We start from the raw sequence: 16,920 nt of genomic DNA on the forward strand, positions 1-16,920 counted from the left end.
GATCGCTCCGGCACTGGCTACTCGCCCCTGCCGGAGAGCGTGGGTTTATTTGCATGTAATAAAACTTTTTGCGTGGCCATGTAACGTTTTCGAGCACTTTCGGCACGTTCACGACCTCGTTCTGCGAACTCTTCTTTGCTGAGGATCCGTTTTAGCATCATTCCTAAGCTTCCGTTGCATGCCGCCGCAATTTTCGACCAGCCACTACCAGCTAAGGGGAAGCGTAACAATCGCATACGCCGGCACCGCCCTCTTCATCCGATTGTCGATATTCAGTGCAGTGGCTCGGCACAATCAAATTTCTCTCCACTTGAGCATGCTCCCCGCCTCTTGTCAGCCAATTAGATAAGACAAGCCGCTCAGTGCAGGCAATGTTATTCGTTTTTCAAGCAAGCAAAAGGGACCTCCTATGAACGAGGGGAACATTGATTGGTTTGTTCAGACAACCGTGCGGGTGACTGCCCGATGCTTGCGTCAGCGGTTACGCGAAGTTGACGTCAGGAGATTGGAATAAAAACATATTGGAATAGTTTTACGTTATATGGCCCCTGGTATCGCATCATTCTCACCTTTAGCCGCTATAATCTGGGTTTCAGGTCGTCAAGACTGTTCAAAGTGAAGAAGGGAACCAACGGCTTATTGTCTGTCTCCAGGTTGAACAGCTTGCCGGCAAGATAATCGCCGAGCTTGTCACATGCCAAGACTAAAGCAATAGCCTCTTTCTCGATTTGAGCGTAACGATTCTCGGTCTCTGAGAGTAATCTTGAAGCATCAGCAATAACAGAAAACTTGCCATTGATTTGCTTCTGCCGGATTAATGCACCAAGTCCGACGGGCGATGCATCTGCAGTGACGATCGTTTCTCTCGATGGATCGTAAACTCCAAGGACAGGGCGAGACGAGAGCACCGACTTCCATCTGTTGAACGCCTGCTGTTGTGGAGCCTCCCAAGCAAACCCTTGCTGCTTTGACAGCAAAAGAGTGGTTGCAGGACTTCATAGAGATTGGGATTGAATCTGGCGAGGTATGTTGCCATTCCGAGAATTCTCTGCAGCTGGGTCCTATTTATTGGGCTATCAATTTTCATAACAGTTTCAACTTTCTTTCGTCGGGTCGCATGCCGTCTTGGTCTAACCAGTGTGCAAGAAGCGTGAGGCGCAGGACATTAAACAAGCATTTGGTTTGATTCTATGTCACTCTAGCCTTGACGAATAGCTGCAACACATCTCTGAGTGTCTCATTGTGCTCATGCTCATTCGAACCCCAGATAGGGATTTCGTCCTTGTGACAGACAACCCTACTGACACCTTGTAAAACGCATGACATCTGTTCTTGGAACTGTTCAGAAGCAGACGCAATTTCAAACGGTAACCGGTGGAAATATAAGCGTCCAGAAGGTGATTAAGATGAACGTGGTGAGCATTTTAGAACCTTCACAAAGTAAAATTTGCCAAAATCCAGATTCAGTGTCCAGGTTGGAGAACACTTTAGCTCCGCGAAGAAGTCAGAGAGTGTGCTCCACGGAAGGGATAGGATGCCATTCTCTCAGAACGTGGCGGTTCAGTTCTGTCAAGTCCACGTAGATTCTAACATCTCCGGAGGGCTTTGGGACGACCACCATTGGTGCACACCACTCAGCGGGCTCATCAACAGGTGATATGACGCCGAGTTTCTGCATTCTTTCTATTTTCAGCTTTGTCCTTTCGTATAAAGGAATTAGGATGCGACTGGGAGAGCTGAGAGCGAAAGGTTTCGCTGCTGCTTGCAGCTAAATTCGGTGTTCCTTGTGCAGCTTGCCGAGTCCCTGGAACAACGCTGGAAATTCTTCTTTCGTATTCACTTTCTCAGCAATGGCGTTTACAAATGTCAACATCTGGTGTTCTTTGATCGCTGGCTTGCCTAGCAGCGAAGTGTGGACCTCATCTAAGACGTAGACATCCTGGGTAGTCGTACGGTCGCGGTAGATGAGCTCGAGTTTTGCCACTCCTGCGGCTGGATGAAGGCTTCCGTCTGGACCATGTAGCTGGCAAGGAGGAGCTGAGAGAAAAGGTCTGTGCTTGAGCGTCTGGAATATTTGCTTCAGGAGGACTCTTTCGTCGGCGCCAGTGTCAATTTTGAAATCTACTGGCTGACCATGAACCAGAACTGTTGCCTCCCGCGTTCCAGCATCTAACATCTTGGTTACTCCGAGGAATCGTGTTTCTAAATTGACTTGTTGCATTTCGACACAATCGAGGCGTCACGACATGCATACGGAGGCTTAATGACCCTTTTCCCGGCAATTCATGCAGACTGGCGAGCGTCCTGGGCACATATTACGAGGGTGACGCTCTTGACGGCACCACCGGCTTGGTTTCTGCATGCTGTTTTTACCGGAAGATGAAGATGGCTTGTTTCCCTCACGTGAATAGCTGCCGCTTTTGCCGTGTTTCGAAGTACCCCAAGTGGATTGGGGAACAGACGCAACTTTGTTCACACATGGCACTTCCTGGCGGAGCTCGACTTGTTGCTGATGGACGCTCTCGATCTGGCGGACGGACTCAAGAGCCTTCTTAAGAGTGAGGTCTGCGTCGAGTTGTATCCTGGCGGATAGCTGCTTATCTTTTATCCCAACTACGAGGTGGTCTCGCACAAACTCTTCTCGAAGACCGCCGAACTCGCAGTCTTTCGAAAGTGTGTGAAGTGCAGTAACGAAATCTTCGGCCGACTCATCGTCTTGTTGCACTCTGGTGTTGAATCTGGCTCATTCAAAGATTACGTTGCGTCAAGGGATAAAGTATTTGTCGAACTGCTCCACGACTGCGTTGAATGTCTTGGAGGTGTCTTCAAAGAGAGCAAAAGAGTCCTCGCACAGCTGCAGACTGGAACGGCCTTTGTAACGACGTTCCTGTCATTATGTGCCCATCGACGTTCATTGAAAATGTAAAACACTTCCTTTTATTGTGACTATGTATTTTTATTCTTGCAACCCCTTATGTAACGCTCCATTTATTGGGGCCTTTAAGGTAATAAAATGAAATTAAATGAAAATGAAGTGGCGTAGATTTCCTCAGCTCGCTCACCCATGAAGTAGAGTAGCGCGTTTACTTTATGCTTCTCAGGCTTAACGCACAAACCTGAAGAGCTTCGGAAACGTTCAAATCTTTGTTTCCACTTCGGCCACTCGTTCAGCGAGGAGAAGGTGAAGGCGTCCGGTGGTTGAACTACGAATGACGTCATGGCCTCGAACGTTAAGGGGTCGCGTTGCTTGAGTACCGAGATGTGCGTGTAGGGAGCAGCTCACCGGCGCCTCCTTGCTGGCATCGTCTATCGCACGGAGGAGGAATAGGAGCCGATGTCCGCTGGCAGAACCTGTTCTTCTGACACCATGTTGCAGCCGGGAAGGAAGAGCGAGACGGCCAGACGAGGAGCCACATACGCAAACGTTTAATGGTATCTCAGACGTGTTCTTTCTCAGGAAGAAGAAGAGCCCGCGCTGCCAGGTCTCCAACCACGCGCAGTCACGGGGAAATATGTCTCCCCGCTTTCACTAGATGGCAGCATATACAACACTAATATGGAATATGGAAGAAAGTAAATGGGCCGGGAGAGTGTTCAGGTATCTGTACAGGAAAAACATTGATTCACAGTGGAGGAAAAGAACTAGGAAGCTTGCCAGCAAGTATACAGCCTGTAGGGTGGACAACACAACAACAAAGGTCAAGCGGAAAGTCAGAGAAGCTGAATTAATCTCATGGGTGGCCGCAATGGAAAAGAAACCTGCCATGAGTAACTACTAAAGAGGAAAAAACGAAATCCGGAAAGAAACCATTTATGATAACTCAAAGGGAAGCTCATTACTTTTAGAAGCGAGATCAGGATACCTTAGAACACGCACCTATAAAGCGAGATATAAGAAGGAAGAAGAAGCATGTGCTTGCTGTGGTAAAGCTAGGGAAACTACGGAGCATGTTTTATTTGAACGTGAAGACGTCTACCCAGCGGTCGATTTAGGCACCACTGGTCTCCTTGAAGCCCTTGGGTTCAGAGGGAGCAGTGGTAAAGCAAACATGTCCGCAATAGACATTAGTAACAGGCGACTGGAGGATTGGTGGAAGAAAAGTAGGGAAACGACAAAAGACGGAGACGTACAAAAGCACAGTTCGCAATAGGAGATCAGAAAATTTGGGCGTGGTAGTTCATAGTGTTTTTTGTGTCTTTTTTCCTTGTTTAACCTAGGTAGAATATTGTAACATACAAAACTAGCTGTGGTGAAGTGCGTCGGCTTTTATACAGCAGTCATCGAATGTTCCAGACTAATCGTTCGGACCCGCATGCCTTCCACAAAGTTCTACAACATTCGAGTCAAGCGATGAAATCAGATAACACAAGGTTCGGCGACAACACAGCGGATAGAAGCATCGATAACTTTCCAGAAACTTCAGATACATGCAGACGCGTCCCGCGCTGTGCGATAACATTTGTTAGGCGGCGAAACATGGTCGCCTGTTAAATATAAGTACACGTGTCAATACCCCCCTCTTAAAAAGCATCGACCCGATGCTGCAAACAAACGAAGTTAATAAACAAAAGCACTCGTAGCAAAGAAAACAAAAATAACGAAGTTCGTCAGCGTCCGTAAAAGGGTTTAAGGCGCACCACGTGGACCACTTCAGATCGTGCGCGGCGCCGCTGTGAATGCGAAATGCCGTCTGGTACGACCTCATAGTCCAGTGCGCCAATACGTCGGATGACCTTGTAGGGTCCGAAATATCGTCGGAGTAGTTTCTCACTGGGTCCTCGTCGGCGTATTGGGGTCCAGACCCAAACACGGTCGCCAGGCTGGTACTCGACGAAGCGTCGTCGGAGGTTGTAGTGTTGGCTGTCGGTCCTCTGCTGGCTTTTGATTCGCAGGCGGGCGAGCTGTCGGGCTTCTTCGGCGCGCTGGAGATAGCTAGCGACGTCAATATTCTCTTCGTCAGTTACGTGCGGCAGCATGGCGTCAAGCGTCGTCGTCGTGTTCCTGCCGTCAACCAGCTTGAATGGCGTGATCTGTGTTGTTTCTTGCACCGCCGTGTTGTACGCAAAGGTTACGTACGGCAGGACCGCATCCCACGTCTTGTGTTCGACGTCGACGTACATTGCTAGCATGTCGGCGAGGGTCTTGTTCAGGCGCTCCGTGAGACCATTCGTCTGCGGATGGTAGGCAGTTGTCCTCCTGTGGCTTGTCTGGCTGTACTGCAGAATGGCTTGGTGAGCTCTGCTGTAAAAGCCGTTCCTTTGTCGGTGATGAGGACTTCTGGGGCACCATGTCGCAGCAGGATGTTCTCGACAAAAAATTTCGCCACTTCGGCTGCGCTGCCTTTTGGTAGAGCTTTAGTTTCAGCAAAGCGGGTGAGATAGTCCGTCGCCACGACGATCCACTTATTCCCGGATGTTGATATCGGAAACGGCCCCAACAAATCCATCCCAATCTGCTGGAATGGTCGGCGAGGAGGTTCGATCGGCTGTAGTAATACTGCTGGCCTTGTCGGTTGTGTCTTGCGTCGTTGACAGTCTCGGCATGTCTTGACGTAACGGGCGACGTCGGCGGTCAGGATGAAATCAGATAACACAAGGTTCGGCGACAACACAGCGGATAGAAGCATCGATAACTTTCCAGAAACTTCGGATACATGCAGACGCGTCCCGCGCTGTGCGATAACATTTGTTAGGCGACGAAACGTGTTCGCCTGTTAAATATAAGTACACGTGTCAATACCCGTGACAGTACCCCGTGACATCACCTCCACCAGATGTCACGGGGTAGTGACGGTGAAGAAAGCAAGAATACGGTGGAATACAAAACTAGCTTTTATTGGGCGAACCTGTGCCCACAAAAACAGGCTACACTTATAGCACAACGATAGCGGCGAACACGGTCGGCGATCGTCGGAAATCTGATCAGCGGGTGAAGTGCGTCAGCTTTTATACAGCAGTCATCGAATGTTCCAGACTAATCGTTCGGACCCGCATGCCTTCCACAAAGTTCTACAACATTCGAGTCACGCGATGAAATCAGATAACACAAGGTTCGGCGACAACACAGCGGATAGAAGCATCGATAACTTTCCAGAAACTTCGGATACATGCAGACGCGTCCCGCGCTGTGCGATAACATTTGTTAGGCGGCGAAACGTGGTCGCCTGTTAAATATAAGTACACGTGTCAATATTAGGCAGTATAGTAGCAAGAGCTTGGTGGCGCAACCCACCGCCCCGTTCCAAAGGGGACGCTCATAACATCCATCCATCCATCCATCCATGAAATCAAAATAGTTGGCAAACGTGACAGGTACATTGCAGTGAAACAAACGGTGGGAGACGAAATACTCATGGAACTATACTGACGATAACGGTCATCAAAGCAATTGTAATCGACAAATGACACTGATGTCCTCGCGCGTGGAAGTCGTGTTGTATTGAAGTGTAGTTTTTTTTTTTCTTCTTGAAAGAAATAGGGCACCGAAGCAAAAGACGGAACGGCCTGACCCCTGGGGCATCGACTCCTCTATAATAGACAGTTTTACTACTGCCTACCTAGCGTACGAAACGGCGTTGCGTACGTAATTTCGCTACTTTCTGCAGATTGCTCATGTGCAGAACGCAACACGAACGGTACGCGATGCGTACGCGGCCGCTGCGTCCTCACGCATCCGATTCTTGCGAGCGTAGGTGGGGAGCCTTGCGGGCTGCTCTCGTGGTTCTTTTTTCTTCGGAAGAGCGCGAGACAAAAGAGTTTCCCAGAATGGCAGCGTCACAGGCGACCAGCGGAAGGCTGTACTTTTCAATGGCCTAGGAGTTGGTTTTGCTGCGTGAAGTGCTGCGTACGTATTGTCATAGCGCAGTGCTAAAAATGTGAAATAGTGTTGACAGTGGCAACGCTCGGCCAGCAGCACGCATTTTCACCGTCATGCGATAAGAGCCGCATGCCCAGAAACCTACACCAGGCATAACGCCCTGTCGCAGGCCAGTATCGCGGCATCCGACCTTGTTCATCCATCGCACGCTTGAGAGCAGCAGAATAACAGTGTGCAAGCGCGCCATCACGTGGTATTTTTTTTTCAAATTTCGCGGGCTTTCTTTGGAACACGCAAAAAAGGACTCCGTGAGATATATCGCGTTGGAAATAATTTATTAAAAGGTTTCTCATGGTGCTCTACAACTTTGCGTACCACACTTGGGGTCTGCAGCCAATACTTAAATAGGTGAATAATTCAACATAACTAATTCTTTAGTTAAGAGGAAAATAAAAATAGCTTGGGTAACTGTAGGCGAGTGATAACATTATGCATTTGGTTCAACTCGCGTCTAGAGTGCCTTTCTATTTTAAAACTTATGCTCAAGTTATGTGGGACAAACCACTATATTATTGATGCAGGTAGCTCATTCGTTTATCTCACAAATGGCGGTACCTAAAAAAAAATGTGGTGTTCAACGTACCGGTACTCTACAGCATCTTGTAAGTATCGCTATGTATTGAATGTATGCATTTCATTTCGGACCATCTAATCTTTTTTAAGGTGCGCCGAAATTATGGACCTTTCTTACATTCCGCCCCCCAAAAAATACTCCCTCCGCAGCAGGAACTCGAAACCACGGCGTGGTGCTCATCTGCACTACGCCGTATCCTCTTAGCCACCACAGCGGGTAAATGGCGGAATCTTAGCGCTTTCCTTTTATCAATCATCTATAACCACGTTATTGTGCAGGAATAATAAATGCACGCTCTGCGATGACGACACTAGTGTATTCTTGGCAGCGTGAGCCTGGCTCTCCTTGAAAGTACAGATAACAATACGGTTGCAGTATTATATAGCTGCAACGAAGAATGACCATCTAAATTCGATGTTTGCCAAATGAATTAAACTAATAAAACACAAGAAAAAAATACACTTTTTTAAAGTAGATGTTATACCATAGGTGTATCCAAAATACTTTCTCTTCCGGCGAAAAAGAAATGACATGCAAGATCTTGTGTATGACGATCTTAAAATTTGGCAGAGAAATCTCAGGTTTCATATGTAAGCACTAAATTTTCTGCGACGGTTGGGTTACTGCAGCGGTATGCTTTTTGTTCGCCGCAAAGCGTGAAGCTATTATACATTAAATTGACTTGCTGTAGCTTATTCTGTCACTCCCCACCCGATAATGGCGTCAACACGAAGATTCTCCAAAAGACAGTGAATAGAGAAAGTATTAGCTTCCCTTCATGATATTAACCAGACTCGGGCACGTCCACTCGCGTTTATTTTACACTTGAGTAAACGTGCATTACATTTTTGAAGTTGAACGCACGACCAAGTCATCAACACTTGCCACGTTTAACGTGCTTATTATATACTGCAGCCAATTGCGAAATTGTCGAACCCACCGCGGTGACTTAGCGGCTATGGTGTTGCGCTGCTAAGCACGAGGTAGCGGGATCAAATCCTGGCCGCGGTGGCCGCATCTCAATGGGGCAAAATTCACAAACGCCCGTGTCCAGTACATTAGGGGCACGTTAAGGATCCCCTGCTGGTCAAAATTACTCTGGAGTCCCGCCGTACGGCGTGCCTCATAGGCAGGTTGTGAACGTAGTTCCCGCGCCTACTAGGGCGCCCCTCGCGGCGGCGAGCGCGGAACCGGCAGGATACGATCGGCCCGCTTGCGTTCGGAAAGCCTGTATGTGGACTGTTTCGCGCGTAGCTGTTGCCTTTTCTGAACAATGCCGAAGTGCAACCCGAGCTGTTGAGTAGTGGGCTGCAACAGCACGTACGCCAACTCACGAGGAACAAAGTTTTACAGGTTTCCAAGCCGACCGTATGAAGCAGAACGGCGTCAACATTGGATAGCGCTCGTCCGACGGCATAAGCTGTTTTATGTTCCGGCGTTATGCCAAGTGCGTTATAACGCTGAATTCTTTGCTTTTACAGCAATGATGGCAGCAACGGGACACTTGCAGTCAGTGGCGTAGCTAGGTCGTCTGGCACCCGGGGCCCATAGGTCTTCTGTCACCCCCCCCTTCCCCGGGTTTATTCGAGGAAGGCGAGGATATCAACAATTTCCGTGTGTCTTCAGACGTATATGACTCCCTCCCCCCCCCCCCCCTGCACCGCCACTGCCTGCATTGCGTACCAGGATATGCAGCAAACAAAGTAGTTTGTTCCCACACTGTACCGCAGTAAAGCTGTGGAACTCTTTCCCAATCCTCTCCCATTCAAACGGCGCTAGGGCTTGCTGAGAGATTTGAGGAGGGGTTGCAGCCGGCTGAGCTGGCATGCACCCTTCTGCGCCCAGCATATCAACGAAGGGGCAGTTGAGATCACCAAAATTTTTGACAACGTGGTTTATTGGAACCTTCTTTGCACGCACTGAAAAATCGCAACATAAAAGTATCGCACTTCGAGTGACTTGGGCGAAAATATTTTCCCAGCGTAGTCTAACACAACTAGTAAGTTCATCCCCTCTTTTTGTGTTTGGAGAGAGCAACGTTAGAATATCTCTGGTAGGTCTTACGAGTCGTTCGCATGCCCCACGTTCTTGGATGAGATGTTTTGGATTCGTATTTGCCGTCCTGCATGTACAGGGCAAATACCGCGGCGTGCTTGCACTTCCCTGCGATGCCAGCACGGCAATATTGTCAGCTCCCCGCTAGGATTTGTCTGTTGTCGCCGATCTTCAAGAATCAATGTCGCCTATAATTTCATGCGTCCACACCGTAGATAACGAAGTAACTTACGCTGAGCTTCACGCATCTCGCTGGCGCATTATTTTTGGTTTGCGGAATAAACCTAGCAGTCACTTCCGATCAGTGCGAGTTCAACACTTCCCTCACGTCGGCGACGTGCCCCACTTCAAATAGACGACTTCCTTTCTCTAATTTTTTTTTCACGAAAAAAGCTATGAAGATCTTGTATATCCCGAAACCCGGTTAAAATTAATATCGGCACCTTGTTTCGCGCCATCGCTACCGTTTGACAGGGCGCCAAACACGCAGCGCGAGCTGCTGACGCCGTTAGTAATCCTACCGCATTCGCGCAACTATTCGTAAGATGGCGCTAGAGGTAGGAAAGACGGGGCGCCGCCTAGCACTTGCAACGTGTCCATTATCAAAGCGTGCTTTTGTCACGTAAAATCCCCAGAATTCCATTCAAATTGGCGAGTGCTGGCAACAACGTCGGCATCGTGAGTAGCGAATTGAGAGGAAGATTTGGAGGCTTTGGTGTGTCGGTAAACTTTTTACTGTGTTCGGATTACTGGTTTATCAGAGGTGTGAATGAAATCGATCGTGTTGGTGGCGCATCCTAGTGGCTCTAGGCTAGGCTATACAAAGGCAGAGCAGTTATTGCAGGGAGCAGCTGTATTGTACTTTGCTGGTGATGCGAATTTTCAGCAGCGGCGTAATCGTGTATACGCTGCCTTTTAAAATATATTTTTTTTTACTAGAAGACTAGCGGGACACCAAACGTGTCGGTAAAGTTATGTGGTTCGACGAAGCGTCCCAATATTTTGCTACCATTGTTGTTGTTCCGGTAAACTCGTCCGGAAACTCGGTAAATCCCAGACCGTAGGAAGTTGGCGAACATGCTAAAATGCTCTACTGAGGCAGGGTTCGAAGAGTGCAGTGCAGTGAGGCGGCAGTGTGACAGCTTGATCGACGGCTGCTTGCAGGGTGCGGTGCGTGTACTGGTGCTGCCAAGGCGTACTGACCTGCACTCTTACCCTGGTTTTCTTTCTTCTTGCGTGACGACCAAATGGCCAGGGTATCCATAGTCATCGCAATCATGGTGAGTCACCTGACGACTGCCGCCGCACTGCTTTCGCGCAAAGACAAAAGAGAGGGCGTCACAAATGCAGCCTCCGTACTCGAAGTCTGCAGCATTAGTGATGCACGCGCTCGCCCCTACACGCTGCTTTGTCTACGCGACCAGTGCCTAAGGAAAAGCGGCCAGATGCCTTCCCCTGCTCTGCAGAAAGGGGCAGGTGGAAATTGAATGTGTAGGCTGGACGAACACACGTCATCGGAGAAAGATTTTGAAGCATTAGGCACAGAAATTTGCGATGCCTTTATTGCGCTGTTATGAGCGAGAAATTGAAAATAAACAATCAACCGCAATGGACAACATAAGATCGAGCAGCTTGATTCTATACTCGTCACAAAGATTTGCAATCTTAGTGCTTCCGCAGCAGGCATGGAGGCTCCCGCTAAATACTTGCCTTTCGGAACTTTTCGGAATAAACATCATTGATACTCGCAGGAACCTAGCTATATATTGATAATGAAAGCATTGAAGTAATTAGAAACCATGTGGTACCCTAAGCTCTTTCGGCAAACCTTCCCTGATTCCGCAAGGGTTTGAAGCAAGCGCGAGAAGTGGGGCGTCAATTTTGCGTGCACCACAACAAGCAACATAAATCACTCTGTATGCACGATGACACACTCGCGTAAATAGTTGGTGAGCACACGTGCCGGAGGCATCGTGCCCGTAATTCACGCTGATTTTCTTTCGCATCTGAGCTGAAGAGAAATGTCGGTAGAATGCTGTGGAAATTGCCATTCTACTGTTTACGAGCAAATCGCAGATGAAAGTGGGGTTAGGGTAGACTACTTATGCTCCTTATGCAGGTTTCAATTCTCATCTTCTTGTCTCCTCATCTTATGGCTTGAGTTAGCTAAGGCAACTTGCCAGGAGGAAAAAGAAAGGATCTTTTTTGACACAGTTGCTGCAAAGCTTACTAAGGCCTGCAGCGTCCGGCATCTTCTGTGCCATCGTTTTCTCATATAGCCAAAGGCACTACTTAAATCTCACGAAATGGCAACACTGCACGAACCAAGTTTTCTTGTAGATTTCTGGTTGCCGAGGCCGACACTTTATACGAGAGGAATAAGTTTATGAACCATGCAGAGGTGTCTAATTGCATGTTTGGCTCGCAGCAGAAAAAGTCTCTAACGACGCTGTAGCGCCAGAGGGGTGTATTTTAGCATCATGTACAACAACAGACACATCTGCATGTCTACCCTACGTAGTGTTATTTGAAACTATGCATAGCGCACAATTCCACACTTATTTTTGTTATTACATTCACCACATTCATTTTCATTATGTTTTCAGATTATCTTTCGGCTATATTTCACGTGGTTTAAGAAAGGATACAAATTTCTCAGTATAAGGTTCATATTTATTCGAGATGAAATACGAATGCAGACCATACAAATATTATTGTACGCTTCAGTGTGTTTGTTTAAAGGCTTTACATTGCGGTTAACTTACACGTGCTGCAGGGACAAACGTTAAAAGGTACGAAATATTCTTAGCTTAAAACAGAGCCATATAGAAAAAAATAAACACTTGCAGCAATTGCAAAAGAACTTGATATCATACTGACATCCCGCTTTGTAAATGTACCGGGCTAATCTTTATGGTATTTGTTCGTCGCCTTTAGTTTTATAACTTTCATGAAATAATTAAAACATGACTAACTGAGCGTAACACGTGTGATACCACTGCCACAGGGCAGATGGAATTGGGACACGAATGAAACATTGATAGAACAATTTTCTGCTTGTTTATGCCTTGCATGCTAAGGATAAGGGGCAAGAACCCAGCTGCTGCGTGGCAACTGTTTGTCCTTGTCCTCGCATTTCTTACATATTTATTTCTGTATAAATACTGCAACTCCGACTTCGAGCTTTCATTGAGTGGAGTTACATTTGTTGGGTTTTGCAAATTGGGAAAAAATTGTAACAATAAAAGAAATACATGGAAGGGAAGTACATAAGTTGGCAATGGAACCACAATGCTGTACTGGAACGAAGCACAAGCGCATATATTAAGCTTAGCGCGGCATGTGAGACAAGTCACTGCTGTAGGTCTGCAGCAAGAAAAAGATAAAGGATGGTTGCGATACGACCTAATTAGTAAGTATATTCCATGCAGTTATTTTCCTAGGAAGAAAACGAGTACTTAAAAGTGTTCTTTCGAATGGAAAAGGAGTTATGGTCAAAGCATGTCTCTGCCTTCTGGCACATTCGTTAGAAAAAGAAATCACCTGCGATATGTTTACATTAAAACAACCTTTAATTAAGTTAAACACGAATTTCAATCCCAGCACACGATTTATCTTGTATTAGGGTTGGGTGGCTGGCTTTTGCTAATAAAGATGTGATTAAAGTTAGCGCAGAGCTGTTAAAAATAAATCTTCCCGCTCTCTTTCGCATTTAAAAAAAATTTGGTTAACGTGTTTCTGAGTGTACCGGTACGAAATTATAGGTGCGCATTCTAAAGCTGGTTGAACAATTGCCTTAAACAGCGATCAGCGGGAGCAGAAAGTTTGAGAGTTAGTCTTAGAGAAAAGAGCTTATAGGTACATGAGCTAATTACAGCGTTTATGTATTTCGCCGAGATAGTTAAGTTCACGTGAAATCCAAAGACCAAGGCAGTGCGCCGCTTCCAACAGAAAAGTGTTACAAGCTGAATATGTGAAATGAAGAGGATTACATTTATGGGAAGTTTTCATATAAACTCTCTGCTGAGGATTAATACCCCTGACACACGGACAAAAGTAAAGTCCTTTCCAGTAAACCCCTTTTGCTACTCTGAAGGACCCTTTGCAGAAAGGAGTTGCGCCGATGACACACGGCACCGCACTGAACTTCTTTAGGTAGTTCCTCAGATGAACGCCGCAAGAAAAATGGCGCTGGCTGTTAAAGCCGCACGAGAGAAAACATTCCTAAAAAGCTGCGTATTCAATTACACTTAGCTGCTGTAGAACCGAAAAATATATTTATTTCATTGTTGATGGCTAATAATGCGTGTAGTCATTTATTTTATTCGCGTTTTTGCATTGTTAGCAGCCACTTAACTTGGTCGAGCAACTATGTGCAGCCGGTGTTTTGCTGTGCGTGCTGTTTATTCTGGTGATGCCCACGTTTCTGTCGTCCCTTCCTTGGTGCGCGCGGGCGTAACGCGTTTTGTTCAGTATGTTATTCCAACAACTGTGGTTTCTTCTGGGTGTTTCCTGCGGGCGCTGATTGTGCAGTCTCCATCTCGCGACTTGAACACACCACATGCGCGCAGCAAACGCCGTCGACACTGCCGGAATTCAACATGGTGGAACTAGCGACGTTATGCGAGCGTTTGAGAGTATAGCTAGAGGAAATCTTCACTATTCGACAAATTGTAGTACCGCTAACAGTTAAAAGATTTTCACAAGGTAAAAAAAAATACCTATGGGCACCGTAGTTGTGTGGCATGTTTCCTTCTGTTGACGAGTTGTGCACGCTGTGTGCGAGAGTAACTCCTTTTTCGCTCGAAAAGTAGTTGCGCGATCTCCTTTCCCGAAAAGGAACTTTGCCGTAAAGGAGATACTCCTTTGTCGTGTGTCACTGCACTTGAACGCCTTTACGGTAGATGTCCCCTTACCTAAAGGACTTTAGAGTGCCCGTGTGTCAGGGGTATAAGACTTTTGCCATTTATAACACCAATGAATAACCCTTTGAAGTGCGTTGTTCAAGCGAATTTGATCTAGCTTGGTTTCAATTTCCGAATAAAGGATGTGGTCATTTACACATAACTTAACTATTAGTGGTATGTCTTGTATTATCTCATTAAAAAAATAAAATAAACAAAGGCCCGAGCCCTGAGGGACACCAGAGTCAACTGGTGCTGTTTGAGAACGGCGATCATTAAAGGAAACGTACTATTTTCGATTTGAGGGATAAGCAGAAACCCAATTGAGAAGCTGAGAGATTTTAAATATTACATTTAATTCAAACAGCAGTTCACCGTGACAGAATTTATCAAAAGCTACAGCGAAATTCATAAAGATAGCATAAATCTGTTTTCCAGAATTTATAGCATCAGCGAAATCATGTACGGCAATTACTGAGTGCAAGTAGATAACCCTTTCCTGAATGCTTGTTGAGGTCGTGACAAAATATTATACTTATCGAAAAATTCCAAAATATGCTTCTGTTATATATGTTCAAGAATTTTACATGGAGTTTAAATTAACGAAATTGGACTATATTTAGTAAGGTGGCAGCGGTTGCGAGCATGCACGAGGGAGCCTCTGGCAATCCTGCTGAAAATTGGTTTTCATGTTTTCCTAACTCTTGCATATCGCAACCGCTGCCACTATTACAGTTTTTGTCTCGCTGCTTTGTATGCATCATGCCCTCAAATGCTGAACTAGCGAAGCGCCTTGATGCGCCAGAAAGTGTTCTGCAGGGAAACCTGGCTACGGTGGCTCAACAAGTTCTGGCGAGCGTTAAATCGATGATGGCCACTGAACCAAAAACGTTTGTTAGTAACTTCAAGAAAGACTTGGAGGAATTCCAGGGGAGCCTGGCTTACCTAAATGAAACTGTTTAGGAACTGAAGTTTGAGAACGAGCACCTGAAGATTACGAACTTTGCACTTACCACTAGAAACGCAACCTTGGAACAGAAAGTAAGTGAGCTAGAGCAATACTCACGCAAAAATAATGTTGAACTAAAGGGTGTACCCTGCACTGAAGGCGAAGACTGTGTGGCGATTCTTCAGGCTGTTGTAAGTAAAATTCACTGCCTGGTATCGAGGCACGACATCGAAATGGCATATCGAGTGCCATCTGTCTCAAGCACGAAAAATGTAATCGCAAGGTTCACCTCGAGGGCAAAGAATGGAGAATTTGTAAGCAAGGCGCGTAAGGCGCGTCTACAGACTCGCGACATAGGCGTTCATGGAACTGAGTCAAAGGCGATTTACGTCAACGGCCATCCGACACAGGAAAACAAAAAGATATTTTCGCAAGCTCTATCTTTGAAAAAAGAAAATCAATGGCAGTTCCTATGGACTGACGACTGCCTAATCAAGGCAACGAAGAACACTGACAGCAGGGTTTTTCGAATTCGAAACGAGGCAGATCTGACGATTTTCACTAACCATGAGTAATAGCACTTCGCTTCTTCAAACATAGCTTACGTTGAATCAAACGAACTGGCATCGTTGTTGTCAAATCCCAGCTGCTCAGCTATCGATTTCAATGCAAGAAGTCTGAAAAAACACTATGATGAATTTCACCTGCTGTTATCATCGATCAATATTTCGTGTTCACTGGTTTGCGTAACAGAGACATGGTTAAGTGATAGCGATAAGAATTTGTATTCATTTCCATCATACACTCCAGAATACTGTCATCGCGTGTCATCCAACCACGGCGGTTCCGCAATCTTTATTTCTGAAGATATAGAGAATAAACGCACGCTAGATTTAAATCTTAGTATGCCCGATTGCGAAGCAGTATGGATTGAAATCAATAATTCATGTTTCAATACCGGTGAAAAAAGCACTGTACTTGGCTGCATCGACCGATCACCGAGCTCTAGTGCAAACACGTTTTGCTGTGCTCTAGATTAAATTTTGCACACTGTTTCGAATGAACACAAGAACATGGTTATCATGGGAGGCATAAATATCAATATTCCTGATGAGGACTGCGCTTACAGCAGAAAATACATTAGCATCTGTCATGGATTCGGTATCGAGTCTTTGTTACGACTACCTACAAGGTGCGTCTCGAACTCGAGTACTCTCATCGACCATGCACTGACAAACCTGCTTTATCCCCCTAAGGCTTTTATAGTACAAATCAACATAACCGACCAATTTCCAAGTGTGCTCTGTTTACCACGCCTTAATCACGCCTTGGAAACCCTCTACACAAAACCCAGGTTTGACAAAGAACATTTTATAGAGCTACCCTACTAGAAAATCCTATTTGTTTTCAAACGGGTTTCATCAAATAGGGTTATGGAACGGGACCCCGTTTGATCCTGTTCAGTCCTGACCTGTTTAAATCCCGTTTGTTCCTGTTTAAACCTGACCCGTTTAAATCCTGTTTAAACCTGACCCGTTTAAATCCTGTTTAATCCTGACCC

At 46.3% G+C, this 16,920-nt stretch overlaps 1 protein-coding gene across 8 annotated transcripts in view; it reads right to left on the bottom strand.

Moving 5' to 3' along the window:
- Positions 1 to 16,920, bottom strand: part of LOC135907090 (Kv channel-interacting protein 4-like) — a 431,449-nt gene that overhangs the window by 236,978 nt on the left and 177,551 nt on the right. For 2 of the 8 annotated variants that reach the window (XM_065438755.1, XM_070522691.1), the window contains exon 2: positions 10,710 to 10,813. The exons of 5 other annotated variants lie outside the window; for them this stretch is intronic. In XM_065438755.1, coding sequence (XP_065294827.1) covers positions 10,710 to 10,785 — 76 coding nt within the window. In that variant the 5' untranslated portion in view covers positions 10,786 to 10,813. The remainder of the gene's footprint in view (positions 1 to 10,709; positions 10,814 to 16,920) is intronic. One more of the 8 variants, XM_065438756.1, reaches the window with a different exon arrangement.

This window comes from Dermacentor albipictus, chromosome 7 (genome assembly GCF_038994185.2).
Source record: "Dermacentor albipictus isolate Rhodes 1998 colony chromosome 7, USDA_Dalb.pri_finalv2, whole genome shotgun sequence".
In the NCBI taxonomy this organism is placed as follows: domain Eukaryota; kingdom Metazoa; phylum Arthropoda; class Arachnida; order Ixodida; family Ixodidae; genus Dermacentor; species Dermacentor albipictus.